The sequence below is a fragment of the Alligator mississippiensis genome, chromosome 6 (assembly GCF_030867095.1).
Source record: "Alligator mississippiensis isolate rAllMis1 chromosome 6, rAllMis1, whole genome shotgun sequence".
Classification (NCBI taxonomy): domain Eukaryota; kingdom Metazoa; phylum Chordata; order Crocodylia; family Alligatoridae; genus Alligator; species Alligator mississippiensis.
The window spans coordinates 6,908,530-6,935,956 of record NC_081829.1 but is presented as its reverse complement, the minus strand read 5'-3'; the positions used below and the strand labels follow the sequence as shown (position 1 = coordinate 6,935,956).

General features: G+C 49.1%; 1 protein-coding gene across 4 annotated transcripts in view; it reads left to right on the top strand.

Annotated features, from left to right (window-relative positions):
* The window catches only part of CSMD2 (CUB and Sushi multiple domains 2), a 651,518-nt gene that overhangs the window by 592,168 nt on the left and 31,923 nt on the right, over nucleotides 1-27,427 (top strand). For all 4 annotated transcript variants that reach the window (XM_014605014.3, XM_019487966.2, XM_059729594.1 and 1 more), the window contains 8 exons: nucleotides 740-925; nucleotides 1,870-2,064; nucleotides 3,569-3,742; nucleotides 4,187-4,360; nucleotides 8,512-8,685; nucleotides 10,109-10,297; nucleotides 14,153-14,326; nucleotides 17,998-18,180. In XM_014605014.3, coding sequence (XP_014460500.3) covers nucleotides 740-925; nucleotides 1,870-2,064; nucleotides 3,569-3,742; nucleotides 4,187-4,360; nucleotides 8,512-8,685; nucleotides 10,109-10,297; nucleotides 14,153-14,326; nucleotides 17,998-18,180 — 1,449 coding nt within the window. The remainder of the gene's footprint in view (nucleotides 1-739; nucleotides 926-1,869; nucleotides 2,065-3,568; nucleotides 3,743-4,186; nucleotides 4,361-8,511; nucleotides 8,686-10,108; nucleotides 10,298-14,152; nucleotides 14,327-17,997; nucleotides 18,181-27,427) is intronic.

Here is a 27,427-nt window from a genome sequence, read left to right as displayed (position 1 = left end):
AGTCACGCATGGTGTCTCGGGATGGACAAGCTAACAGCCTCCATCCTGTCTCTATTCTCAAGACATCACTGACCACCCGGCCCTTCTCTCTTGCCACTATAGTGAGGGGTCCTCAGCAGAGACAGAGCTGCCTTCTTGCCTCATCGCAGCTTGTTGGCACTTCAACTAATTTCACCTTTTACCTTCTGCACTGTTTTTCCTTCTAGCCTGCAACTCTAAATTTAGGTTTCCTTCTGCCCCAGCACAATTTGCCGCATTATATAATCCAAGGGTCTTGGAGAGCTTAATTAGCTAATGCTTAGCAACTATTTTGAGGTCCTTGGTGCTATGATATAAAGACAAAGTAGTAGTTTTGTCTCACCCTGCAAATCTCTGGAAGAAGAAAAGAGTTCGCTTTGTGATAACTCTAGTGATTTGGGCACTGTATAAAGTTTAGCAGAATTAGCATAGCACCATTGACTTCGCTGGAGTGACACTGTGTGTGTTGAGGATCTTTATTCATTTGAGAGAGGCCTGGCTTCCAAATTTCAGTTCGAATCTGGATACAGAAACATTGGCATTAGGAGCGGTTCAGATTCGCAGTGTTATTTCTGGCTGTCGTGGATCATCTAGAAAATGTCAATCTGGGCTTTTTATCCTCCGTTTCCGGGGAGGTTTTGGTGGGGGCCCAGCTGTGTTATTGAATGGGTTTATCAATACTTTAGCTCAGAAGGCAACCTTACTTTTTCTCCTTCCCCAGCTGTCTCCTGCGGAGTACCCAGACCACCCAAGAACGGGATTGTCTTCGGCAAGGAGTACACCGTTGGTACCCAAGCCGTCTACCATTGTAACCAGGGCTTCCACCTGCAGGCAGGGGACAAATCCACCACGGAGTGTCTCCCAACAGGGCAGTGGAGTAATGGCAACACCCCTCCACCTTGCGTGGGTGAGTATACGTGCCTGGCCTGGTCCCATGGCCGCAAAGGTGGTTAGCAAGTCCTTCCTCCTTTCATTTCTGTTCTGGGGCATAGCCCAGTGACTAAAACACCTAGGTTTTATTCCTGGCCCTGCCACTGGCCTGAATGCCCTTCAGCATGCCACCTTACCCCATTGTGCCCCCATTTCCCCACCTACAACGGATGGGAAAACTGATATGGACCTCTGTTGTTAAAAAAAAGAAACTCTCTGCAAATTATTGAGGCACAGCCCTCTCTCTAAGTAGTGGTGGTATTAGTGGTACTAACACTAATAAAATATACATCACTGCCTCCTTCTACTGGCTTGACTCTCAGAGCACCCAAATCTACGTGTTATGGGGCAGAAATGTGGGGAGAGAGTGAGGGTTGCCACCCTGTAGTCGCATGGCCTAGAAGATGTGAAACCCTGACACTGCCCTCTTCCAGCTGATGTTATCCCTGGCTGTTTTGCCGTCAGCTAACAAGGCAGAAGCCACTCTTTAAAGGTCACACCAATGTTTTTGGTGGGGGGTGACAAGCCCCAGACAGCCTCTTCCCAGGTTCAGTCCAGATGAAGGAAATTCTGAGAGGCGATTCCAGGAGGCTGGAGAGCACGATGCACTGGAGGATGGTGATATGAAAGAGCGTCCTTCCCTTTAGGGGCTCTCTTTCTTAAATGGAAAAGATGATAACCCCTTGATGTGCCTTCCTGCCATCGACTGCTACCAAGCCTCGCTTCCATTGATCCCAGAAACTTCATTCCCCTGTCTTACGTGGAAAGTTGAAGCAGGCTATGCTGCTCCCGGTGTCTCCGGCAAGGGGCTAACACAACTTGTTACAAGCTCTAAGATGTCTCAAAGTTCAACTGTTCATTAATTCCAGTCTTTCTGCTTTCTTTTCCCTCCTCCCCCCTTTCGATGTGGCCGATGCTCAGCTGTCACATGCCCCGATATCAATAGCATCGCAGTGGAGCACGGCAGGTGGAGGCTGACTTATGAGATCCAGTACCAATACAACGCCCAGCTCATGCTGATCTGCGACCCTGGATACTACTACACGGGCCAACGTGTCATCAAGTGCCAGGCCAATGGGACGTGGAGCATAGGGGATCCTATGCCAACCTGTAAAAGTAAGGATGGTGAATCTTGGTAGCCAGGCGTGCATGGCTGTTCCCCCTACAGACGTGCACCTTAGCTGCTGCGTTTCCCTACAACATGTGAGAGCAGTGCTGCAGCCTTGCTCAGGGAGATGGAAATTTAGTCATGGCATAGGTCAGAGGCTGGCCTGAGTCATGGTTTTAAATCAGAAGAGTCTATATGAACTCAAGCCCATCAGCCCATCCTTTGCTTTCAGTTCCCAGCAACCCAGCTGCTGCTAGACCCAGGTGGTCTGAAGTTAACATTAAAAAAAAAATGCATCTCCCACTTTCAAAATCAAGCCTGAGTTTCCAGCCTGACATAAATGCCAAGTTTACAATGGCAAATTATGTAGAGCTGTAAATCAAAATGCTCTTGACAAACAAATTAAGTGACTCTTATAGGCATCCTGCCTGACCTCACTGCTGTGCTTTGGACCTTGCCTTTTGTGAAAGGTATTTTTCTCGCTCTTTCTCTTTAAACGCAGATATAGACAGGAAAAATTGGTCCTTCAGAATAGTACGTTTGCTCACCCTCCCGACTCCCTTTGTGTCTAGAGATGCAGCTGCTGACTTCACTGACAGAAGCACATTTTCACCCCTCTTAGCTTTTCAGAGCTCAATCTGTTCTGGGATTGCGAGCCTGCTCCCATTCTAACCTCATCAACGGCTTTGTCAGCTAAATTCTAATTACAGAATCGTGGTGGTGATAGAAGAGACACAAAACCCCCAGCTTGAGGCTCAGCTATCTCCTGTTGAGCCTGAGGCACCAAGGGAGCTTGAAAATAATGGAGACTGGCTAGACAAAAGCTGGGGGAAAGTCAGATCTGATCTGGAACCTCGGTCTACAGCAAGCGATATCTAAATGTTGGGTCCACGCACCCACAAGCATTGGGCCAGTTTGGATTTGTGTCCAGATTGTATTTGGGCGCCTCTTTTAAACTCCTCTGGGAGTTATTGGAAGAGGAGAAGTATGGGACTCCCTTGGTGCCACTTTTTTCTGATGATGAGACGGAGTCGGGTAGCAACTTCAGTGTTTCTTTGGAAGCCAGGCTGCCTAAACGTGTCCTAGACAGTCACCGGATTCATATTGATAGACTGAATGCAAGAACACAGGGACTGTCACGTTGCATCAGGCCAGGCCAGCAGGCTGTTTGTGACAGGGACAAGCACCAGATGCTGTCGAGAGAGTGCAATACTTCTTGTGGGGGGGCAGTTATGGAAATGCCCATCCACAGGGAAGGCTGCTTCCTCCCCATCAGTTAGACGTTAACTGATGCCCTCAAGCATGAGGGATAACAGCCGCTGTATTTTTCATCTTTAGTAATGCAGCGGTGGCTATTCCCATTCCCCATGTAGATAGCTAATGTTCTTTTCAGCTCTGCTCATTTCTTGGTCCCTCTCGTAGCATGTGCCAGCGAGTTGCACACACTGCACTACATTGCTACGCATCCCCCAGGCAGGTCTCTCCTATTGACTCTTTTGGGATCTCTTTCAGTTATCTCTTGTGGAGACTTGCCCACACCCCCAAATGGGAACAAGATTGGGACTTTAACCGACTACGGCGCTACGGCCATCTTCTCTTGCAATACCGGCTACACCCTGGTAGGGTCACGCGTACGGGAATGCATGGCTAACGGACTGTGGAGCGGAGCGGAAGTGAAGTGTTTGGGTAGGTGCTCGAGCGGTATCTGTGTCAAGTGATGAAATGGCCCTGAAGTAGGTTGCACAAGGAGGCTATCCTACCGTTCAAGGAAGAACTTAGGCATGTGCTTAAGTCCTACTGATTTCGTAGCGGGGAAAGCACACATTTGAAAGGAAGCAGGGTTGGTGGCTTAATAGATCAGTGGGATTTGAAGAAGGAAAAGGCTTATCGAAGCAATATGTTATGTTTATTTGCTGCTACCGTTTTATTTCGTAGCAGGGGCTGGGTCCTTATAATGGTATAGGAGATGCCCACAAGCCAGGTCTCAAAGCATGTGGCCACCAGTGGGAACACTGACCTTGGTAGATTTGGGGCCAAGTCCTATATGCAGGAATTGCAAGTCCTCCTGTGATGCCACTGGCACAGGCAAGCAGACAGCTCTGAATGGCTTTCCTTGTCTGCCTCATCCAGCTGGGCACTGCGGCCTGCCTGACCCCATTGTCAATGGGCAGATCAATGGTGAGAACTACAACTACCGAGGCAGCGTAGTGTACCAGTGCAACCCTGGCTTCCGCCTCATTGGGATGTCTGTGAGGATCTGCCAGCAGGACCACCACTGGTCTGGAAAGACTCCTGTCTGTGTGCGTAAGTATGTTGTCAGGTTTATTTAGCCCTGGTGTTGGGTAAGGGGTAGAGGTGCAAGCAGAGCCCATCGTTCGTGCAGAGACTACGAGCAGCAGCAGAAAAGAGGCACTCAAGCAAGCAAGAACTGGTTGGGTCAGGAGAGGAGGGAGGGGGTTTTTCCCCCCATTGAAGCGATCGGTCCAGATTCCAGGAGAGGCAGTCGACCCTTCGTGTCTGTTTGGCAGCCTGGAGACATAGGTTAGAAAGAATCTGCCTTGTTCTAGCTTCCACATTAAAAAATCCAATGTCATAAGTGGTACTGGTGTGCTAGCTGGCTCAGATGATTTGCAAAGACTTGAGTCTGTCTGGAAACTATTCCCCTTCCAGTCCAGCACATGGTCCTTGCAACTCAGGGTTGAGACCCATCGAGGCAGATTTCAGCACCAGTGGCCCTCTCCACTACTTGAACACCCACTTCCCCGGTGCTTAAAACTCATTTCAAAAAGGGAGAAAACTAAGTGTCATCCAGTTTCTCAAAGGGGCCATGAATCAGGAGGAAACATTCATTCTTAGCATGTTCCAATGAGTTTCTAGCCTGGTTTGAGCCCCCCTGGTGGGAACGAAGCAGGGCTGGTGAGTCCTGGAGGCAAGGATCCTCATTTTCCTCGCTCGTGATTCACAGACTTGCTCGCGAGCTGTTCCCCCGTTCATTTTGTGCTTCCGTTGCACCACCTGCTCTCTCTACCGGGGTGTAGAAGGACAGACAGTGTTGGCATTCATTGCCTGCTTCAGGAGGCTATAACAGCCCCCCTGGCCCACACACAGATAGATGAAAGGCTAGGTCACCAGCCATAAGCCCTGCCACATCTTGCAGCCTCTGGATCAAGGGCAGTGACAGCCACGTGCATTGAAGAAGGGCAACTAAAGTGCAAAGCTCTCCCTATCTGGGTGCACTTGGCTTCCACTGCCAGTAGAAATTACCCTTTCTATGGAAACCGTGACCAGTGGTGGGGGATTTGTTGCTTAAATCACAATGTTTGCTTTTGCCGGTCTGATCACATGTGGTGATTCCAGTGTCTGTTGGAGAGATCTCTTCTATACAGAGAATTTCCCCCGGTAAACTATCCAAATTGCCACTGCCATTGCGCCCTTGAAAAGCACAGAGCTGCCAGGACCACAAGTATCCCTGCATGCTGAAGTGCACAGTGAGAAACAGGGTTTGAAATCTCAGCCATTCATTTTCTGTGCGTATTGGAGCGAATAAGCAAATCTCCCAGTTTTCGTTCTATTTTTCTTTAAACAATGTCGCCTCTGACTGGGGAAGGTGCATCAGGCGTGTCTGTTATGCGCAGGGACCTTGGCATTGGCGGCTGCCTTTCTGTATTCTGTCTCAGTTCTGCGGGCTTCGGTATGGAGCGCTTATGTATTGAAGCAAATGGTAAATCCTCTCCTCTCCCCGTCACTTGAAGTCTTTGGAGCATGATTGACCTCTGCTTAAAAGAGATGCTGCAGGTCAGATATGAATTGCTAAGCCTGAATGCAGGAGATTCTTGGAGAAAGCCCCTAGCTGGCATGCGGTGGAAGGTCAGATGAAGTGATCATCACTGGCTTCTCGTCTACCCATGTCTATGAAATCACTTTGGGTTTAGGCCAGGGTTACTGAGGGCTTAACCTGGCACCAAAATATCGACCCCTCTCTCGTGTGTTCCAGCCTTACTTTATAGGCTTTATCACTGGAGCTAGTCCCGCTTTACACCGTGTTAAGCAGCAGGAGAATCAGTCCTCCCGCTGTGATATACTCCTTCGGGTCACCTTGCCCAAGCTGCTAATTTATCTTTTCAGTAAATAAGCTAATTAAATAACTCTCTGGAGTTCTGACTAAGGCGTTCATAAATGTTGAGCATCTCCTTATCGGTGGACAATGCCATCCGGTTTCTTCGTATCGCAGTTTGCCAGTTGTTCGTTTCCAGCCTCACCTACCTGTGCCTGGGGTTTATGCAGAGAGGCGTAAGAGCAGCATCCACTTCAGAGGAAGATGCAGAGGAGGAGATGACCAGCAATAAACACAATGCAGGCCTAAAAATTAGACACAGACGTAAGCTGCCGCTCTGCAGAGACATACGCTGATGCTCTGCGGAGGCTCCAGAGCTCAGGAACGGGGGTCACCATTGGTTTTGCTTGTTAAGGGGATCTGATGCACGTAAAGTTTTGGCACTTAGTGCATAATTTCAGATTTCAAATTCATCCAGAAATGAACAGGTGGTTCATCTTTAATAGCCAAGATGCCAGTTTGGCCAGCTAGTCGAGTAATGTGCCAGGCTTCCGAAATCCTATTGCTGCAGAAAACCCAGCCATCTTTCACTGATGGGAGTTTTTAAACCAACTCAGCCAATTGGACTCGTTCAAACCCAAATTTTTGAAAGCTTTGGAGCATTTTGCCGATCAGCTAGTTTCTCTTGGGATGCTTCAAGTGGCAGGTCTGAATCCCAACACCATTAGAACAAAGCAGATCAGTAGAAACATTTGTCGACTCTGCTTGCAATCCACCTTTCATATTAGAGGGCCGGAACAGGAGTCTAGTCGCTTGGCTCTCCAGAGCATATATTTCCATTTCTGGCAACGAAAAGCTGATGTGGACCCTCACCTCTGGATTATGAGCTTTCTGCAGAGGTGTCAAATGTTCAGAAGTTGACCTTGATGTAATTAAAACTACAGCAGCCTTTGGGGATAACATTAAATGGAAAGTCATTAAATCTGAGCATTGTTGGGCTCTGAAAATAGATGCCTTGAGGCTTTATTATTTATGTAGGAGCTCAGGGTGCTGCAGAGATCCCATTATTATTCTGGGTTCTGTTGCTGTTTTCTCTTAAACCTGTTGCAGAACAGTCATTGTGCTTTGTATGAGCTGATTTTTTTTCACTCTTAACGCTTGCAAAGAAGCTATTGTCCGGTTCAAAAGTTGCGTAAGAGTGTCTTAGCAGTAACTTGCAGGCGTCTTGGAGAGAGGCCGACATCTTCATCGATGGCACCACAAGGATCTCCGTGCTTCAGGTCCTAACCTAGCCACTAGCCGGGGTTAGGAAGGAAGCTCCCTTCCCTTAGTCTTGCCCAGGTGATGAGAAATATTTTGGATCTTTTTTCCACCCCCTTCATTTCCCCTGTAGTTTCCACCATTGGCAGGTGGCAACACACTGGGCTTTTAATGATGAACTCACCCTGTCCCACTGTGCCAAGGCCCTGTATACTTCAATCAGTGTTGTTTCGTCGTGGGCCATCGAATGATGTCACGTTCTTTAAGTGGCCCAAATAGCTCAAAAAACCTCGACTTGCCATCAAGGGAAGCGACTGCCATGTTCAAGAGCAAAGGGCCCCTTGTAGGGGCTTTAAATCCCTCTGTAAGCCTTGCCTCTGCTGGGAGGCTACAAGCAGCAATCCAGGCAAGTGTATAACACATCTTAGCCTTTTCCTTGCCACTGGTCTGGGTAGTTGTGTCAGGCTCCAGTTTCCCCAGCACCCCCAGCTCCCCATCATAGTACTGTCATGGGAACATAGAAGTTACCAGCCTGCATCCAACCCATGATCTCGCTGGCCTGGATCGTGCCCTTTGGGCAGCAAGACTCGCTTCAGGGAGAGATGTGAAGGAATCCTTCTTCCCCCATAAGGGAAATATTGATTTATACCCTGGACCAGGAGAGTTTATATTCCCCTAGCGTATACTTCCTGAGCTGCATATCAAGAGCCAGATTTTCCTTTTATGTTTCAGATCTGTAGTATAACAGTATAACTCTATGGACTTTGGTACTTTTACTTCTAATTGAACACCAGACGGACGGAGAGTTTGGTGTGTTCATGAAGCGCCCAGGGCAGCTAAGGGCACCCAGTGAATACAAGAGTATCAGCAAGCATTTCCAAAGGTGCCAAGAGAGGTTTTATGGATGCAGGGTGCTGAACTCTTTAGGATTTTCCCAAAATAGTCATAATGGTACAGCTCCAGCTCCTCAGGGGAAATCAGGGTAGTACCAGGGATCTGCCCACCCCGGTGTTTGCAGCAGGTGACGTGGAATATATTATTTTCTTTGGTGGCCCGTTTTCGTGAGTGCTCCTTCCAGCCCGAGCGTGCACCTTCTCCATCCTGGAAGCCAAAGAGGTAACATCTGGATTTCTGATTGTAGCCATCACCTGTGGCCACCCTGGCAACCCAGCCAACGGCCTGACACAGGGGACTCAGTTCAACCTGAACGACGTGGCCAAGTTTGTCTGCAACACCGGATACCACTTGGAAGGGTCTTCCCAGTCGCAGTGTCTGGCCAACGGCCAGTGGAGCAACTCCCTGCCCACCTGCCGCAGTAAGTCATCTCCCCCGAGACCCTTGTTCCACCTCGGGCGTCCTGGCCGGGGGGGGGACACATGCCCCAGTTTCTTCCAAGAGGGTTGGTGCTAGGAGGGGAATGGAGTGGTAGATCTCCAGGGCCCACGGAGATGTGGGGCTAAAGAGATGAGGGACTAATCCCCCCACCCTTCCTGTGGAGACTGCATTTGGGGAACGGCAACCTCCACCCTCAGGGACAGGCCAGTCCTCTGCGTAGCCCTTTCTTCTCATTGTGAATGTACTTGGATCTCTAGCTCCTGACAGTGGGCCGGTTCCTCCACTGATGTTAATGAGTGCAGCTCCGTCAATGCCAACGCTGTGTCAGGATCTTGGCATCGGAAGAACTCCACCAATTGACACTGGTGGACTATCCAGCCCCCAAAAATGCCTTCACCAGCTTCAACCATGCTGCATTTTTCCTGCTTGGTGGAGCTAGCAGCTGCTGCAGCCTCATTGAGGTGGCAGAGGAGCAGACCTGGGATGCACAGAGGGGGAGCAATGCTGGTAGCTGGGGGGCATTGCTGATGATATGGTATAAATGCCACACACAGTCATCCAAAAAAAGGAGACTTCATTTCCCTGGTGCCATCTCTGCTTGCTCCAGGTTCCCAACATCCAGCTGAAGCAGAGCAAGTTAACACACAGCTTTTAGCAGCTGAATGGGAACATATGAGAGGTGTTTAAATTGGCATCTGGTATAAGCGGGCACCCCCACTGCTGCTGCTGATGGGGGTGGGGACCCGGGCCCACTAACCCCAGAGCAGATATTGGCATCCGAGGGGTTTGAGCTCCCTTGTCTCCACCACCCTTCAACCTATTGAATTGTGAATTGCAAACAGGAGAGGGGTGGAAAAGGCTATAAGGCCAGACGCTTGGTGTCCATGAGGGCAGTCCCGCTGAAGTCCGTGGGGTTGCACCAGTTTTCCCCAGGCTAGGGGAAGATCCATCCCATTCGCATCTCTGACATCCCTCACCCCCCTCCCCACTTTGAGAGCTTCTCCTTGAGTGCCAGCATTAAAATTCACTTCTCCGACCCCCTCCCTGCTGTCCCTGCACCCCCTTCCTCTGTAGTCCGTGAGCCCAGTATCTCTGCCCAGACTGCTACCCCCGTGGGACAGGCTGCTCTTTGCACCCGGGTGCTAACTGGGGTGGTGGAGGTCCCGATCCTGCAGTGAGTTTACACACCATGTGGCAGGATCTGGGCCTGGAGGATTATCCCCTTCAATGTCCAACTCTTTCGCTTGCTTGTTTAAAAAAAAGAACGAAGGGAGGAAAGCAGAAACCAAATGTGGGACGCATGACTTGAGAGCTCTCCCCCTTTCTCCCCCTCGTTCTGGAGAGTCCTTTGTTATTTGTTACACCCTTTGTTTTGTATTTTTTTTCCTGTTATCTGTTTGCAGTTGTAAACTGTACTGACCCCGGGCACCTGGAAAACAGCATCCGTCAAGTGCAGCCAAGTGGGCCTCACAGATTCAGCTTTGGAACAACTGTCTCATATCAATGCAGCCATGGATATTACTTATTGGGCACACATGTACTTACCTGTCAGGGGGATGGCACTTGGGACAGGCCCCTCCCTCAGTGTCTCTGTAAGTTGTTCAGAGCAATACCCCTTTGCTTCGAGCATTGCTGCAGCTTTCAGCTTTTCCTCTTCGAGGATTCCTGTTGCTTTTGAACTGAGCGATAGTATATCTATATCTATATATAGAAGACTCGATCCAAAGCCCTTTGAAGTCCGTGGCAGTCTTTCCATCCACTTCACTGAGCTTTGGATCATGCCTACCGAGGGGAAAATGTATGGTCTGGCGAGAGATTAGATTACATAGGGATCGTTTCACCCACTGATGAAAGGCAGTCACCTTTTGAGCTTTGCTGACCCCATTCTGCTCCAGCAACAATATCTTAGGTGGAAAAGAGAAGCATCGCTTCTCCGGCAGATACCACAGAGGGAATTTATAGGAAAGCAGCATGTAATTAGCCAGCCTAAGGACACAGCAGATTTAGTGCTGCTCGCACACATCTGAACTTCCCACACACCCACTCACTTACATGTCTTCAGAGAAAGGAAATGTCAGTGCAGAACCAGAATAAACACAACCTCATCGCCTTTATTCTGTTTCAAAATGTATGTTACAGAGGACTCGCTTCTTGACTCTTGCCTTAGATTTTTTTTTTCCCCCTCCTTAAAGCATCCTTGATGCTCTCTGCCTTTCAGTTTGTTGCGTTCATTTGTAACCGTGAGCATGCTGGAGAGAGTTGAGGTTCCCGGCAAAGGCTTGGATTAAGGGAACAATTTGATTTAACAGACAGAAACTCTGAGCTGCGCGGTTCTGAGATGGTAACAGCGCTGCTTACAACTCATCAAAACACCCATCTGAGTAATGTGCTCTGTGATGTGCCATTGCTCTGTCCTACACGCACACACAGCTCAGATATTAGAAAGCTCTTTTGCAACCATGCACCCCATGGCGTAGTATGCACGTGCACACAGGCATGCATAAGCACCCAGAAGCACACACACACACACACACTTAAAAAGTATAGTAGGTCCATGAAGTCTATGAAGCTCCAAAGATTAATGTTTGTAACCCCGACAAGGTAAAACCCAAATTAAGGAAAACATTTTATAATAGCAACAGCAGACTTCATGTCGTACAGCATGCTTCTCCCTTCAGCACTTGGAGACCCTGGAGGAAACCCTTGATAGATAGAAATTATTCATGCTTTTCTGACAGCTGGGGATGCAGACATATACCAGTAGTAGCAATATTATATTCATACTGCTTTACAAACAAGGGCTGTGTCATTATACCTGTTTTACAGATGGGGAAACTGAGGCACTAACATGGGACCACTTGTCCACGGCCACCCAGCAGGCCAGTGGCACAGCCAAGAACAAGAACCCAGGTGTCTTGTATCCCAGTTTGGTGTTTTAGCCCCAAAGCAATAGCGTGCTCGGAGCCAGACTCAACTCAGAGTCTTTGCATTGACTTCAACAGAGGCTGGATTTGATCTTGAGAAAATGTCATCGGCTGCTGTACATACCTAATGATCTCCAGTTGGGAGCTCCCAAATAGTCAAAGCATTAAACAGAAAATCAACACGTTAAATAGAAAAATGTGTCATGAACTGCTCCCCCTGCTTCCCGGTCATTCCAGCAGCTCAAGCAACCCAAGAAACAACCCCTGTTTAAATGCGCTTCCTTGCACAGCTAAAGAATACCTTCCAGTTTAAGCTCTTATCATATACCCAAGAGATTTTCCTTGAAAACAGCTGCACATCTCAAGGAAGAGATGCTACTATGGGGGGCTTTGGGTGGGAGCCTAACACGGCAGGGAAACGTACTGCTTAGAGACAAGCCACGTTTCTGGGGTTTTGTGTTTGCATTCCTCCTCAAGTTTACATTTTATAAACCTATTTAATTGAATGAGGATTAAACCCCGCGACGTGTGCAAGCGCCCCAAGCGTGCAATAATTAGGATCTCCTCTCAGGGCAACCGGTACCTCTGCCGTTCAGAAGTTGTACCTCGCGTGACAAAGAGGTCAAGCAGCCGGAAGCTGAGCAGGAGAGTTTGAATCCCCTCCCTCGCTCCTCCACGTTGAATCCGCCTCGCTGTTCCTAAGCCTCAGTCCTCCTTTCTTTTCTTTCTTTCTTTTCCTGTCCACACCCAGTCACAAACAACTCGGTTTTGGCACGTTTTTTCTCTTTTCCTCTGTTCCCAGCATGTCACCATCGCGCATTCACAGCACCCCGCACAAGCCAGGGAAAATCGGCAAGTGATAACCACATACCTTAGCACCTCTTGAACAAATGAGGTACCATTTAAAAACCTTTTAGGTGCCTCAAGTCGGAATCCTTCCAGCTGGCGTTCAGCAGCTAAAGCGATGCGACCTATTTTAAAAAAAAGTTGTGTCTTGATCAGCGTCCATTAACTTCAGAGACTTGTCTAAGTGTTTTCACCATCTTCTGAAAATCAGGCCAGTTTTCATAGGTGGTTGACTGGATTTATGAGCTTAATTTTCATCAAAATAACTAATGGATGCCTTAATTTGGGGGTGCCGAATTCGAGGTGCCTTAATGGGGCCTGATTTTTAGAGGAAGAGCACTTGGGACTTGCTGAAAGTCGGCCTCCTTTTAAGAAGTCTCAAAGTGGGCGCACACATTATTTAGTCCCTCTCTCAAATGTAGGCCGTTCTGGTTTGGGAATTTTTAGCCAGGGAGTATTTGAGAAGAGGAATTAAAAAGAGCTGTTGTTCCTTAAAGGGTGGGAGAGCTGATGTGATAAATAAGGTGCACAAGAGCCAAGTTGAGCACATCAAAGGGAAGTTCTGCAAAACCTCTACTGAATCCTTGAAAAGCTGCAGTATCACCGCAGATTTGGAGCTGAAGGGTATCTGCTGGAATATCACTTATTAAATTGTTAGTTACCTTGTGCGTTTAAGCATCAGCTATCAAGCCCATTTCTTTTGAAAATGTCCTTGGTTGTAGTCACAGCTCCCTGCCAGGATCTCTCAACGCCCACATACACAAACATTGGCGCGCTCTTCTTTTTTATTGAAGAATACATCATGTATTCCACCTAACGTCATTATTTGTATTTTTAGAACCTAGTAGAAGGCAAGAATGGGTCCGCAGCTGATATTTCCCTTCAGAAATTGTAATGGCATATGGCCTTGGCGTTGAGAATTATTCCGATCAGATCCTATTTAATAGCCATTAGAGCTGTCAGCTTGTTTGTCAACAGCCAAGCTGCATCCACTCTAATTGCAAAGCTAAAATAAACCAATTAATTATTGTTAACGGTGTTTTTACTAGCAATTTTAGGGTGAGCAGCGCTGAGAAGCTGCCAGATGAATTTCATCAGGTGTGACATTGCATCTAATATGGGCATGTGCCGGCAGAATCCTGCGCTGCCAGGGGAGATGTGCATGCGTGCACGCATGCGTTTGTGCTTGTAAATAGTCACTGTTTGCAAGGGATGGATATTGGAAGGAACGTGGGAAGTGTCTGTCTGCAGCCTCGCTGTTACTGCGTGCTGGGCATTTGCTTGCATGCCCCTGGCCCAGACGCTCTGCCCATTTTTATATGGCTAGCCCCACTGAAATTAGTGGTACTGCTTGCAGGAGACATTTGCTCTCATGTACAGGATTCAAGCACTAGGAAAGAGCTATTTTGAGCATGTAAGGGTCTACTCATGCTCAGATCACATGGGACCAGTCCTCAGTTGATATAAAGCAGTGAAGATCTGTTGATTCAGTGGAGTGAAACCCATTTATACCAGCTGAGGGTCCTGGCTCATAAGTCTGTACATGCAAGTTCCCTTCTGGAGGTGCAAGTAGGTAGTGTTTCCTCTGTACCCTGAGCCCCCTGTATCTTCCTCTGAACACCTGTCTTGGGCAGTACAATAATGACCAAAGCCATAATGCCTGTCTCTTCATTTCAGTGGTCTCCTGTGGCCACCCCGGCTCCCCACCCCACGCCCAGATCTCAGGGGATAAGTACACGGTCGGCTCCGTGGTCCGGTACAGCTGCCTCGGGAAGCGGACTCTGACTGGCAACTCGACCCGTATGTGCCAGCTGGATGGGCGCTGGAGCGGGGCTCTTCCTCACTGCTCAGGTGAGAAGGTGGGAAGATATGGGAAGGGTCGGGCTCGATGACCCTCTACTCCCTTGCACATCCGTAAGGGATTGCTCAGAAACACTTTCATTCCAGGTTTTTTTTTAGCTGAGCTGGATGAGAGAAGCCAAGAGGCCTTTCAAATAGGTGTCCTTCCAAATGGACGGTTCTGGATCATGCCAAGCTCGGAGCCCATCTCTCCAGGCTCCTGCACCTTGGATGGAGAGTGCCATTAAAGAGTAAACTTTCCCCTGCAGCACAGGCAGAATAAATCAGTACAAAGGATGCTCTAAATGTAAGAAATACCCAGGGAGAATCAACACCACAGAGTACTATTTACTGTTTAATGGCTCCTACTGTGCTTCCATGCAGGAGGCTGTGGCTGGGGGGAGGAGACGTACTCACAAATAGCTCCTCACCTTATAACTCAAGGTCCTCGCTGGCTTTCTCATGAATTCAAATAAGTCTTCCTGGCACAGCTCCCTTGGAGGGGCTGCCACCTGCCAGGTGGCACCATGCAGAGGCTCTCTCATTAACGCAGGATGCAACTCTGCTGTGCTGTTCATCACTTTTGACATTGTGCTTATACAGGGCTGTCCTGTGTCTGAGCTGGGCAGATGCGAGCCTACAAAATGGATCTGCCGAGGCTCGGTGTCCATAATAGAAGCCAGATGTCCCGTAACAGCTCAGCTTTTCTTCTGGTCCCCAAAATGGGAGATGGATTTACAGAGACCTTCAATAGCCAGCAGGTTCCATCATGGTATTCCTGGGCAGATGGGTTTGGGGTTTTTTTTTTCCAAAATTGGATGGCATTGCTTAGTCTACATGGGAACCAAGCTTTTCAGCAAATCTGGACCAGGGGTTCTTCAATCCAAACTGTGAAATGTCCAAATAAGCAAGCACGACACACAAGAAGGTGCATAGGGATAGGGGAACAGAGGTGGGAATTGTTCCTTGCCGGTCTTGTTCCGGATCCGTATCAAAGTCTCCTAACTTTTGGAAGCAACGGATCCACTGGTGGAGCTGAAGGTGCTGAGAAACTTGAAGAGCTCAGTAACAAGCCTGTTCCCTTCTGCGCACCCCTGGAAGCCAGATGCAAGTGGAAGGGGAATCGAGAGCAAAAGACATTGGGGTGAGGGCTTACTGTTTAATTATGCCTCTTTTAGATGTAGCAGATTGGCTTGACCAAATGTAGACTGCATCTTAAAGGGGAGAAAATGCATAGAGGAGACATCATTAGACATGGAAGATATGCCCACCAAACCATTTTTCGTGGCCATTTGGACAAGTTTCTTCTCGGGGTCATGTTTTCCCCCCACCTTCTTTTTTCCTTGAAACTTTGGTTGGGTTTTCAGAAATGCTCATTGCTGAACTGCGCCTGTCCATTGAAGACAAAGAGGTGGGAGCCTGCTACCGGTTTCAGAAGGAGCACAGTTAGCCCATCGCTTGCGAGAGTCCTTTCCTCTGTGCTCAGACTCGGAGCCAGTTGGGCAGCATGACATGGGTCAAGCATCGCCCAGCCGCCAAGGCGTGCACTTATTGCGACTGCCATTCTCGTGGCAGGGTGGGTCGAGAACATGAAGTGCAAGCATCGGGCCCTTTCCTTGTGCCTGCGCTCTCATGATCAGAAAGGCAAGCTGAGACATGTAATGGTGTGAGTCTCCTGCCCGGTATGGTGCTTTGCTCTGCCTGGCACACCCTGGTGCTTGGACCGAAATTAGAGGATGCCACAGAGCGCCAGTCTCTGCTGGAGAGATTCCCCTTCAGTGCTATCATAGCCTTTTTGCAGCTGGGGGTGGTGCCAGAATTCAACCCAAAATGCTTCCGAAACAGCTTTTCCCCCGCATGCAGGGAGTTTGCTAATTGTGACTGCAGCTTTCGTAAATCAGAACTAACCACTTTGAAGTAAGTCACTGCTGAAGGCAACCAAGGAGCCCAAATTCTCCCCCTGCCCTCCTTTCAAAATAAGCCTTTCCCTAGAAGGCAAATGTCTTCATTATTTTCTGTATCAGGCATAATACTGTGCAGCCTTTAACTGCAAGGAAAGGCAGGCGACTCAGGAGCCAGGGGCTTCGGTGATAACTGCAGGAGCTGAAATGCTCTTCCTTGGCTTGGGGCTGATGCGTTTTCAGAGATCATTAGCAGAGAAAGCCAAGAACAGGCAGACTCAGCTGGAGCCCGGGATGGAGCAGGCAGCGCTCCAGCATGCTCTCAAAGAGCCCCTGGGAGGCATCCTTTTCAGTTGTCTCCCTCCTCGGGTCCCCCCAAACTTTCGGCCAACAGTGACGAGGGTTCACAACTTGTACCAGCGGATGTTTCTCAGCTGGATCCCTCGCGCTCCTGTGCCGCAAAGCCAGCAGCTCCTTGCTCTGCGAGAATGACGGGGCTGGCGGAGGTGGCTCTGAACCTCGCATTTCGGCATGGGGAGGAACCATCCACGTGATCGATGCCGCCGAACAAACCCCTTGCTGCCTAAACAGCTGCTACAGAGAGCGTCTGCATCTGGCTAGGACCCCATCTCGACGTTCTGGAGTAACGGGGCCAGATTTTGCACATGCTTAAAAAGCAACGGGCTCCCGAAGGCAGAAAGTACCTGGGGTGACATTTCTGCAGGCATGTGCATACACTCGCACCTCTGCGTGCACACACATGCACATAGTCCACGCAGAAGGCCAGCAAATGTGCTGGATCCAAGGTGCTCAGCCTTTTTTTAGACTCAAGGAATTGAGTCCAGAATTGTTGACAATTGAGTGGCATCTGATTCAATAGTGAATTTTTTTTATTATAGTGTATATTCTTGTAAAGGGAAGAGCCTGAGCATGCACTTATCTCCTCGCACCTTGTAGGACCTTTCAAAGGAGCTCAGAGCACCCCAGGGTGCCTTGGCATCCTGGCGGAGAATCACTGTGCTCGAGTAAGAGGTGCATGGTTCAGATCTCAAGGAGGGGGGGATTTTCTCCCTACATACTGTGGTGATGGGTGCAATGCAAGAACCTTTATGTAGAGAGAGACCTGCAGCTGCATAGGCATCGGCAGGGCTGCAAGGGCACTCCCACTTGTAGCTTAACTGGCATGTGTGAGACTAGTTCTAGGTTGAGATCCCTGGCACCATTTGGGGAGCAGGGGGGGGCAGAGGTGGGGATCTTGATGCTCACTGCAAGTCTGTTGTTCTGCTGCATGGTACCTGAGGGAATCCCTACGAGCAGAAAAACAAAACTGAGAGGGGAATATTACAACTGGATATACGGGAGAAACCAGCAGGCTATAAGCTAGTGTGGGCTGTCTCCCATAGGAAGCCCTGTCATGTAGGATTATCAAAAGATAACAGACTGGGCAAAACACTAGTAAACATCTAGCCCAAGCTTGGCAGGGAATGGAGGTAGATGAGTTAGTAGGTGGCTTTCCCTCTTCCCAAATCAAGTCCATGGGTGCTGCTAGGTGCATCAGGCTGCCAGATGGTCCATTGCCACCTGGAGACCTGATGCTCCACTTGCAGCAGATACATGGGTTAAGGCGATGAAGTACTCATGGGCTGGTAACTCTATGGCAGTTGTTTCTATAGTATTTAGGACTTCTCTGTGTCGGGATGAGGGCAGAGCGGCCAGGACCAAGGCCTGTACTTCTACCCGCAACTCGGTTGCTGATGGCATTTTTTCTTCTCTCTTCATTAGGAGGCAGCCAGGGAGTGTGTGGTGACCCAGGGATCCCATCCCATGGCATCGGACTGGGGGATGAATTTGGTGTGGATAGCATGGTTCGATTCAGCTGCGAGCCGGGCTATACGCTCCGGGGCTCCTCGGAGAGGATCTGTCAAGCCAATGGCTCCTGGAGTGGCACCCAGCCCGAATGTGAAGGTATCGCTCGTCTCCTTTCCAGGTGCCCATTGGGTGTAATCGGAGGAGTGCTGTGCCCAGCCTTGCCATGCGGAAAGGGCAGGGGTCTTACAAACACCATCCGTTCCCCTAGCCGTGCAGGTGGGGGGCAGAGCTGACCTCCTCATCAGTCTACTGAGCGAGGCCAGCGTGACCTGATTCATAAGCCGGATCCAGGGATCCCTGCAAGTGGTGGGGATGGGAGGAGAGCAGTGGTTCATAATTGCACACCTTGAGGGGGCTCGGAGGACGCCTCCCAAAGGACAACTTCCCAGTGGAAAAGAGGGAGCAGGTTGCAGAAGGGAAGCAACCCTTTTCCGTACCCAACGGCAGATCTACCCGCTGCATGCCCTCGGAGGGTGTCATGGGAGACCCACGATGCTCAGATTCATTTGAACATCTGGGCTCAGACATGAGCTGCAGGGGCGGGCAGTTATTTTGGGTGGAGGGCCACTTATTGAGTCTTGGCAAGCCATCGAGGGCTGCATGGCAGGAAGCCAGGGGCAGCTAAATATTAATTTTCTAAATTTTGTAGGGTTTATTAATCCAACCTAATAAACCCCAAGCCATCTATCTCTGAGCTGCTCTGTCGATGGTCACTATTACAGAAGAATTTAAAAATCAGTCAGGGAAAGAAAAAAACCCAGGCACAAAATGAGGAGGCCTGAGTGAACGTCTCTCTCCAGCTGATTTGAAAGCTCAGAGATGGTGAGAGTTTGCAAATGAATTGGAAATTTATTCCGAATTGATGCAGCCCTTGATTGGAAAGGCATTGCATTTCATTTATTAATGCACTGGGGGTCTCAAGGTTTGGTTTTGTTTTTTCTTTTCTGAGTTTATATGGGCTTTTTTTTCTTCTTTGGTGGAGAGGATGAGGTGGGTCTGTGCGTGCGACTCCCAGGATAAATAACCCATCAGATAAAAAAGTTACCGGAATATCGATCCAAGCGGCGGGGGGGTTTTTTAATCACAGTTTTATGAATACTGGTAACATTATGCCTATAACGTGGCTGCATAATGTTAGGTGCTCGCCAGCCGGCATAGGAAAAGCAAATTACAATGAGTAGTGTGCTGTGTCTGTCATTTGTATTCATGGCAAGATGCGTGCTTGACAAGGTATTCTTAGACCTGTACTCTCTGAGTGTTAGATTCAACTTTCTGGCAGAGGTATTTATAGTGTTGTTTAGATGTAGTGAGTGAATTCAGGACAGATGATGGGGCTGAGCTAATCGCACTGGTAGAGCTTGGGCAGGTGTTATGCAATCGATGCACACGCTTTCTTTTTTCCAGATCTTCTTAATCCTGACACCAAAAATAGTCATCTCTTCTAGCCCCAGATTCCTAGTGCCAGTGAATCGTAGTCCAGAACTACAGCAAGCCCGGCTAATCAAACCCTAGGCTGCCACAGGCTTGGCTTCCCACACGCAGCTCTGCCAGGGCTCATCAATCCCGACCTGCATTTCCACCCACCTCCCACCCCCATGCTATTGCAGATCTGACTTTGGGGGTGAGGCACAGGGTCACTGAGACTGAGGCCATTGGATCACTGTCACTTAAAACCTGAGTCAGGATTTGAACCCAGGACTTGAACCAGCAACCCTGAGTGTGTCTACATGTGCTGTTAATGCAAAGCACTAAAGTTTGGTGCAGTTTGTGCCAGAGTTTCTTGCTCCCAGGTGCAGTGTTTATACGTGCGCCTGGTACTGCAGCACATTGAACTGCGGTAACGCAGTCGCAGCTGGCAGAGGGCCCAGGAGGTCGGCATGCCAGCCCGGAGCTGCTTCTGCCTGGCTCAGCGTACTGTGGAGGGGCTGGCTGGGGCATAAGTGTGCTGCAGTGTGGGACTAGCTGGCAGGCAGCTCCCACACTGTAGCACCGTCATGCCCCAGCTAGCCCCATAGCCATCTACACATTAGTGATGCATAGGGGGTGCATGCAGGTGCACATGCACCCCCTGCAAAAAGCACCGCTGATGCTGCCGGCGGCATCTGCAAGCAGTCCCCGATTGTCACTGGCCGCTGCCGGTGTCATCTGCGGGTGGTCGCTGACCACTGGTTAGCACTTGCCCCCCACCCACCACCGCCAACACTTCTGCAGCCGTCTGCAGGAGCTCGCCGCTCACTGCCAACACCCCCCCGCTGCCGCTGCCTGCGGGAACTCACTGCACCCCAAGCCTCCAGGGGCACACAGCATTCATGCATCTACACATGGGCTGCGATGCACTAAATAAGTCTACTATAGGATAGTACTTGTGTCAGGCAGCACTATCCTATAGATGAGCCGATGAGTTTACTCCGGCCTAATAGCACCTCACATGTAGACGGTGACGCTTTATTATGGAGCTAATTAGTCAGCTCCGCAGTAAATCATCTTGTATAGATGCACTCCTTTTCTCTGCTTCCTGCCCAAGCCTTATCCACACGTCTGCCCACTTTTCCACTTATCCACATCCAGGCCTCAGTTCAACCAAACAGGGGTTTACAGGCGACTGCCTGCTCCATCCCCCAAGTTCCATGTTTCTTTCCTTGTTTAAAAAAAAAAAACCCCACCAAAAATACTAGTGATTAAAGGTCTCAGAGGCGTGGTATGAATCAGAGTGATTAGTATGTTCCATAGCCCCAAATCAGGACTAATCATGTTTAAAAACCTGCTAAATTGCATCTCCCCTTCAATATTTCTACATTACTCAATTTGAGTGAATGGAAGTCTCCCTGGGAGCCCCATTCAGTGTCAGAGCAGAGAAAGCTCCAGCGTGGCAACACAGCTATTCATTGCCTCTGCAAGGCACTCTCTTCCCCTGACTCATGGCGCTTGCCTGCTAGCCAGGCACAGAAAGCGTAATCAAGCCTGACGCGGCTTAAGGGTCATCGGTTCTGTCTTGCCTGGGGAGCGAGGGAAAATTGTTACCTTCAAATTAGCTGCTATGCAAAAATAAGCATGGAGGTTGTCCCAGGCCAGTCTTGATTAGACCTGGGTCCACTGTGCAGAAAGCCCTTGTGCATTAGTTGGCCTCCTTGTTAATGCAGCTGGAGAGGGGGCTGAGTGATGGGGCATGGCTCAAACCACTTTGCCCCTTGTGCACAGCAAGGCTCTGCTAGTGCTCTGCCAGGGCTTTGCACTGCCGCTGCCAGAGCGGGCATATACTCCAGGATCACTCAGGTGGTTGCTTCATACTCCAGGATCACCTTGAGGTCCCAGCTGAGATTGCCAGGCCGAACATTACACACACACATGTAATGAGAGCCCCATGCAGCTGACAGTCCAGAGAGACAGGGGAGGGGAAAAGGAAGGCGTTGCTTCCCCGTTTCACGCAGGGTGAAGCAGTTCTAGCGTGCGCTTTGCTTTGAAATCGAGGCACCCGAGGCACAGGCTTTGCTGCAGTGCAACTTTCCGAAAGAGAGGTGTGGCAGACCTGGCTCCAGATCTCCCTGGTGAAAAGGAGCCTTTTATTTCCCTGCTTTGTTACAGCATCTAAGGTGCCCCAAGGGTCGCAGCGGCCTCGGGACTGACTTGCTTGTGACTCTTCAGGGCTTTCCAGCTACTTGGAAATTCAGGAGAAAAAGAGGTGAAGAGTGATTGAGGAGTGGGGGCCACAAAATTGGTCCCCAAAGGGACAAAACGGGGTGAAATCGCGCGAGCAAAAGTATCAGCAGGTGCTGGAAGTCCTCAGCACTCAGCGTGTTTCGTGGAGCTCCAGCCGCATCGGATCCACTACACCCAGCTTCTCCAACTTCCTGAGATCACAGATTTCAAGCCTCATTTAGCTTTAATTTCCAGCAAGTTTTAAAATGTAAATGAAATCCTAAAAGCCTGCTTTTTTTTTTTTTCTTTTCCCTCCCCCGTCATCTTCCTGTCTGAGCAGACGCAAGAGCGAGAGTGGGGGAGGCTTTTGATTTCCCTTCACAATGGAAGGCACAATTGCAGCGCTAGATGCAGCCCAGCTTTTTATATTCCTCTTCCCCTCCCCGCATCGTGTGGAAAAGCTGAATGGACCATTTGCATCTATAATGTTTATTATTGCACCAGATGAATTCAACAGCCACTGCATCCAGGAGGAGCAGGGGCCCTGGCTGCTGTTTCCCTCTTTTCTAAGCAGAGAAACGGTGCAACAGGAGTAAAAAGCGGCCCCGATCCTGAGGATCTGTTTGGTGATGGGGATTCCCCCCTCCCACTCCTCTTTTTTTTCTCCTCCTTACACATTCGGTGGACTGTAGGTTGCTGTTTAATTTAAACAGCGTGGCAAGGACCATCCCCAGAGCAAAGGCGCTAAGACCCCCCCGAAGGCTCTTGGCTGAGTCTTATTCCAACAGTGGATTTGGCCTGATAGGTCAGACAGAGTTGGGAAAGCCTTTCAGCCTGCCTGGTGAATGGCAGCAAAACCCAGAAGAATGAGTCTGTCTGCTGCAAGGATTAGACCGGGGGGATGCGTGGGACCGCTCTGTTTACATACCACCTCGACTGGAGCCCTGCTTAGCAAACAGCTCTGCAAGGGAAAGAAGGGGAAGCTTTGTTGCTCTTCCTCAAGGGAATGGATGCACTTCTAGTTCTGTGATCATAGACATTTTTAAAATGCCACTAGCTGTGAAGGAAAGGACCTCATTGTTTTGGTACCTGCAGGTGCTCTGCGTGATTTGATGGAATTCACCCGGCAGGGCAGACGGGGTTTTGAAGCCTGCGTAATAAGTAAAGAGATGCTACTCACCCGCTGTTCTGACACGGCCAATGCTGCCTTTGCTTGAGTGGTCGCAGATTCCCAGGGCTTTCATGGCTTGTTTTTCCTAATAGAGGATGAATCAGTGCAGTAGAGTTTGGGCGTGCTCAAAACATCGCTTGCCTTTACTTACACAATGCCTAGTCCTGAACCAAGCAGAAGTAGCATGCACAGAAATTCATCACTTCCCAGGTCTGCTCCAACCATGGACTCTAATCCACGCCCAGATCAGGCACGCACATCTCCTGGCTCCACAACACACATGCACGCACACACGCGGGTGCACATGGACACGCGCACACACACAGACACGGATGCAGACACGCACATACAGCCCCCCCCAAAAAAACTCATTTGCACGTTGAGAAAAAAAAAGGACCGGGAAGTCGGGACGTAACGCTGCCAGCTGATGAAGCCTGCTATCACAGGAGCTACGCTCCCACTTACCTTCGTTTTGAAGTCACCCTTGATTAATAGTCATCCTGATTTAATAACTGCAATTTTAAGAGGTGGAAAGCAATCAAACCTGCTCTCCACTTGATAGCAGAGAGCGAAAGCAATGAAATGTTGAAAGATGCTCCGGCTTCCAAACCACAGCCATAGCCAAATTTCTCAGGGCCAGATTTGCAAGTGCTGAGCTCTCACTACACAGAGCCCAGCACTCAGCTTGTAGGTCTTTGTGACTCGGTTCTGAGCTCTTGAAAATCCTGGTCCCTAAGTGCATCTTAGGGGACTTCCAGATTGGATGGGTTTTGGGGGGTTTTTTGAGGCCAGAGGGGTTGTGTTTTTAATCTGGATTCTTTTTCCTGGCACTGCTTCCTTTCTACTGGGCGAGAGGGCAGAGCTAGCAGCCCACTCACTCCCCAGCCACCCCCATGGGGATGGGTAGGGGCAGCCCAAAGGCAGCTGAGCAATGCAGGCAGCCCCTCTACAGGTGTGCAGCCGGACCTCCAACATTATGCCTGTCCCCCCAGACTAAATGCATGCATCATGGAAAGGCTTGCTGGGCAAGACTGACTTTAGCTGCCTTTTTTACTGGGATTTCCCAGTCCTTGAGTGAATTTTCCCACCAGTCCAAAATGCCATAAGTGAGAAAGAGCTTCCCCCTCCCAAACCCCCGATCTGACTTTTCAGTGCCCAAGAAACACTCATTTCTTCTCGTAATTCTCTCCTTGGTCTCCCCCGTTGTCATCTTTGGCAGCGATTGTGATTACATTTAACAACCCCATCTGTGGTGTTGGCTCCAAGAAGGACTCTATCCGAATGCAGTAGGCACCCCGTTTAGTTTTGGTAAAGAAATAGAAAAGGAGCCAAGAGATTGAAGCAATCTGATTGTAGGGGTTTTTTATTATTATTATTTGCCATTCCCTTGTGTATCATTTAGTTATAAGGAGGGATCCTGGTTTTCTCTGATTAAAAAAAATCCCCAATTTTCAGTTAAAAAAAAGTAACCCCAAATCCACATTGTTCCTCGATTTAAATGAAACACGGAAATATTACACAATGAAATATTTCATATAGAGATCTAGATATAGTGCTGTTTCATTTTAATCATGGGACAATGTGGATTTGGGGTTACTTTTTTTTAACAGAAAATTGGGGATTTTTTAAATTAGAAAAAAACCAGGATCCCTGGTTATAAGCATCCCTTGCCTTACTGGGGAACCAAGCAGAGCATTGTGGTACCGTCACAAGACAGGACGGATGATTTGGTCGTTAGACTATGAGATGGGAGTCAGGATTTCTGGCTTCTCTCCCTAGCTCTGGGAGGGGAAGGTTGCCTAGTGGCTCGAGCAAGAGGGCCAGGAGTCAGCACTGCTGGGTTCGATTTATGTCTTGGCGCGGGAAGGGTGTTCTGGTAGAGAAGGGAGCTGGGAATCAGGACCCCTGGTTTCAGTTCCCAGCTCTTTCACAAAGTCATTACGCAATGTTGGCCAAATGACTTCACCTGCCTTTCCCTAATTTTCACCGTATGTTAAAACTGGTGCATTAATGCCTTCCATAAGAGCTGAATCCATGCATCATGTTAAAGCACGTTGAGATCCTCCACCAAATGGCACTATATAGAAGTGCATGCTGCACAATACTGCATTATCCTTGCTAAAAAGCAAAAGTGGTATTGACTGCACAGCTCAATCCGATTTCGCTTGCCACGGCTGAGGGAAGTTCCCGAAAATAATCAGCAGTAAGGAGGGAACGGTGAACGAGTTTGTTAAATACCTTTCACTTCCAATCGTCTGCAGAGCTGTCAGGTAGGCACGTGCAGGTTTATGAGCCCAAATCTGGAGATGCAGTGGGGCCACTGGACCCCATTCCCAGCAAAGATCCCTCTGCTTTCCACCGCCGACAGTGGGATTGGTTGTGGTGCAGAACCAGTGCCAAATCCACCTTCCTGCCAATGCACAGGGGTCAGTGGCACAGGGGATAGGACAAGGGCTTTCTCATCCCTGACTGCCATCTCTGTGGGGCCATTAGCAGCAGGCATGATTTAGCCATTCTTCTTCCCCATTTTGGGAAGACCCAGTGCACAGGTCCTATAATTACGGGAGCATTTCTGCAGCTCGAGGATCAAAACTTCCTCTTTTTTTAAAATCTGTCATTTTCTTTGGCAATTGAGCATCCTCTCTTGAAATATTTACTTGTAAAAGAAGAAGCAAGTCCAATGAGATCCAAATAGGTACTTGGTTTCTTGATACCCTTTTTCCCCGTGGGCGGGGGTGGGGGGAGGGTGTCTGTTTTTGATCTGCCTTCAATCCAAATGCCAGTGCCAATCCATGTTCTTCCAGGATTCAGTTCAGCATGATGCCTGCAACTCGCACCAAAGCCTGGGGGAGCTCTTCACCTGGATCACTCCTTGGTTGTGGGACAGGGCACTAATTTATTTTAAATGCAACTTGAAGGCTTGATCGCTTACCATAAAAAGCCCACATCCTTTTTAATATCCAGAGCAGGCAAACTGTGGCTGACGTCAGCTTGGAATTAGACCACCAAATTCACACGCCCAGCTCTGCTGGAACATTGCCCCATTCTTTTCCCTTCCCATTGCAACCTTTTCCAAAGTCACAATTAATTGTGGAGCAGGCACGTGATAAATATTGTAGAATTGGCTGCATCTGCTTTATCGGGTACATAGATGGGACCGGTGCGGGGTGAGAGAGAGGCTGGTGCATTGATGGGACAGTGAAATACTAAATCCAGAGCTTGTCCTAGGTTGATAGAATCTGACTTTTATACCAGCATCTCCTGGAAATGACACCATGTATCATTGAGGCATTGAATGCATGAGGAATCTGTAACTAGAAAGCACCCTGAGTGATTTTAGTGCCATGCAAAATGTCTGTACGCACAGTCCAGAATGGTTATTAGTTTCCCCCTGCCAAACAGATACACATCTGACAAGCTCATATGTTAACCTGCTGTCAGCAAACTGAGGAACAAGGAAGGAGAAGGATACTCTTGCTGCATTGCTGAGCTGTGCATGGGGCGTTTCTCTTGCCCTGTAAGCGGGTCTCTTTTCCACATGCAGGGTAGCAGCCCCATCCTTTGTGCATGCTGTTGCCCTGTTTGTGGGTGGGGAGGGGGAAGGGGGAAGCAACCGAGTGAGGAGAGCGGGCATCTCGTAGTCCCAAACGGATGCTCTGGCAGAGAGACATCAGTGCATTGCCAAGGGGGAATTTCCTTGTCAGATAGTTGGAGGCAAGCGGTGTAAGCCTTTTATTGATTCATCTGATTTTCTTTCATGTACTGTAATTCCACAGTAAATGAGGGCTGGATGCAATTATTGCAGGTGCTTATTTTGTCATGACAGGGCTGCACGTACCACTGCTTAGGCTGATGCCCTTTTATTGCAGCAGCACCGAGGCAGTTTAGACATAAAACTTGAGCAGTGACAAACCTATAATTGTATCCTCGCAATATTCTCCCCCGTTTGAAAGCATAATTGGATAGACACGAGCAAGAACCGAGCGCGGCTGCCATTATGAAAGGGTAGCCGAGTCCCCTGCTGCTTTGATTCCCTTGAAGTCAGCAAAGCTCTTGGCTTTCAGAGCAGCAACAAGCCAAAGATTCAAAGCTCAGATCCAGATTACCGCACTTTTTAAAGATCCTGGGGCTCCAGGGGTTGGTCCAGTCCATGCAGAGATTATCTGAGACCACCATTTGAGCTCCAAGACAGATGAGGGTCCAGATTTCTGTGCTCAGAAGTGTCTCTCCCCTGACCTTTAAGGACTATGCCATGGAAAATGGGATGATTCATGGCTCAGTTGGACCTCTCTTTGAGACTGTTGTGATGGTGATTGTCAGCAGCGGCTGACCCAGTTGCTGCCCAGCCAGTTCCAGATGTGGCACTTCATTTTGCACAGGCCATAGATCCCTGAAAAGGTGTCACCTGGCATTGGCTGGCCCCATCTGGGCTGGATTCATAAAGATTGCAATAATCTGTTGACCCCAAACTGCCTGGGATCTTCTGGCTACCAGCTGCCCCTATTCTCCCCATTTCATCCACGGTGCATCTGTATT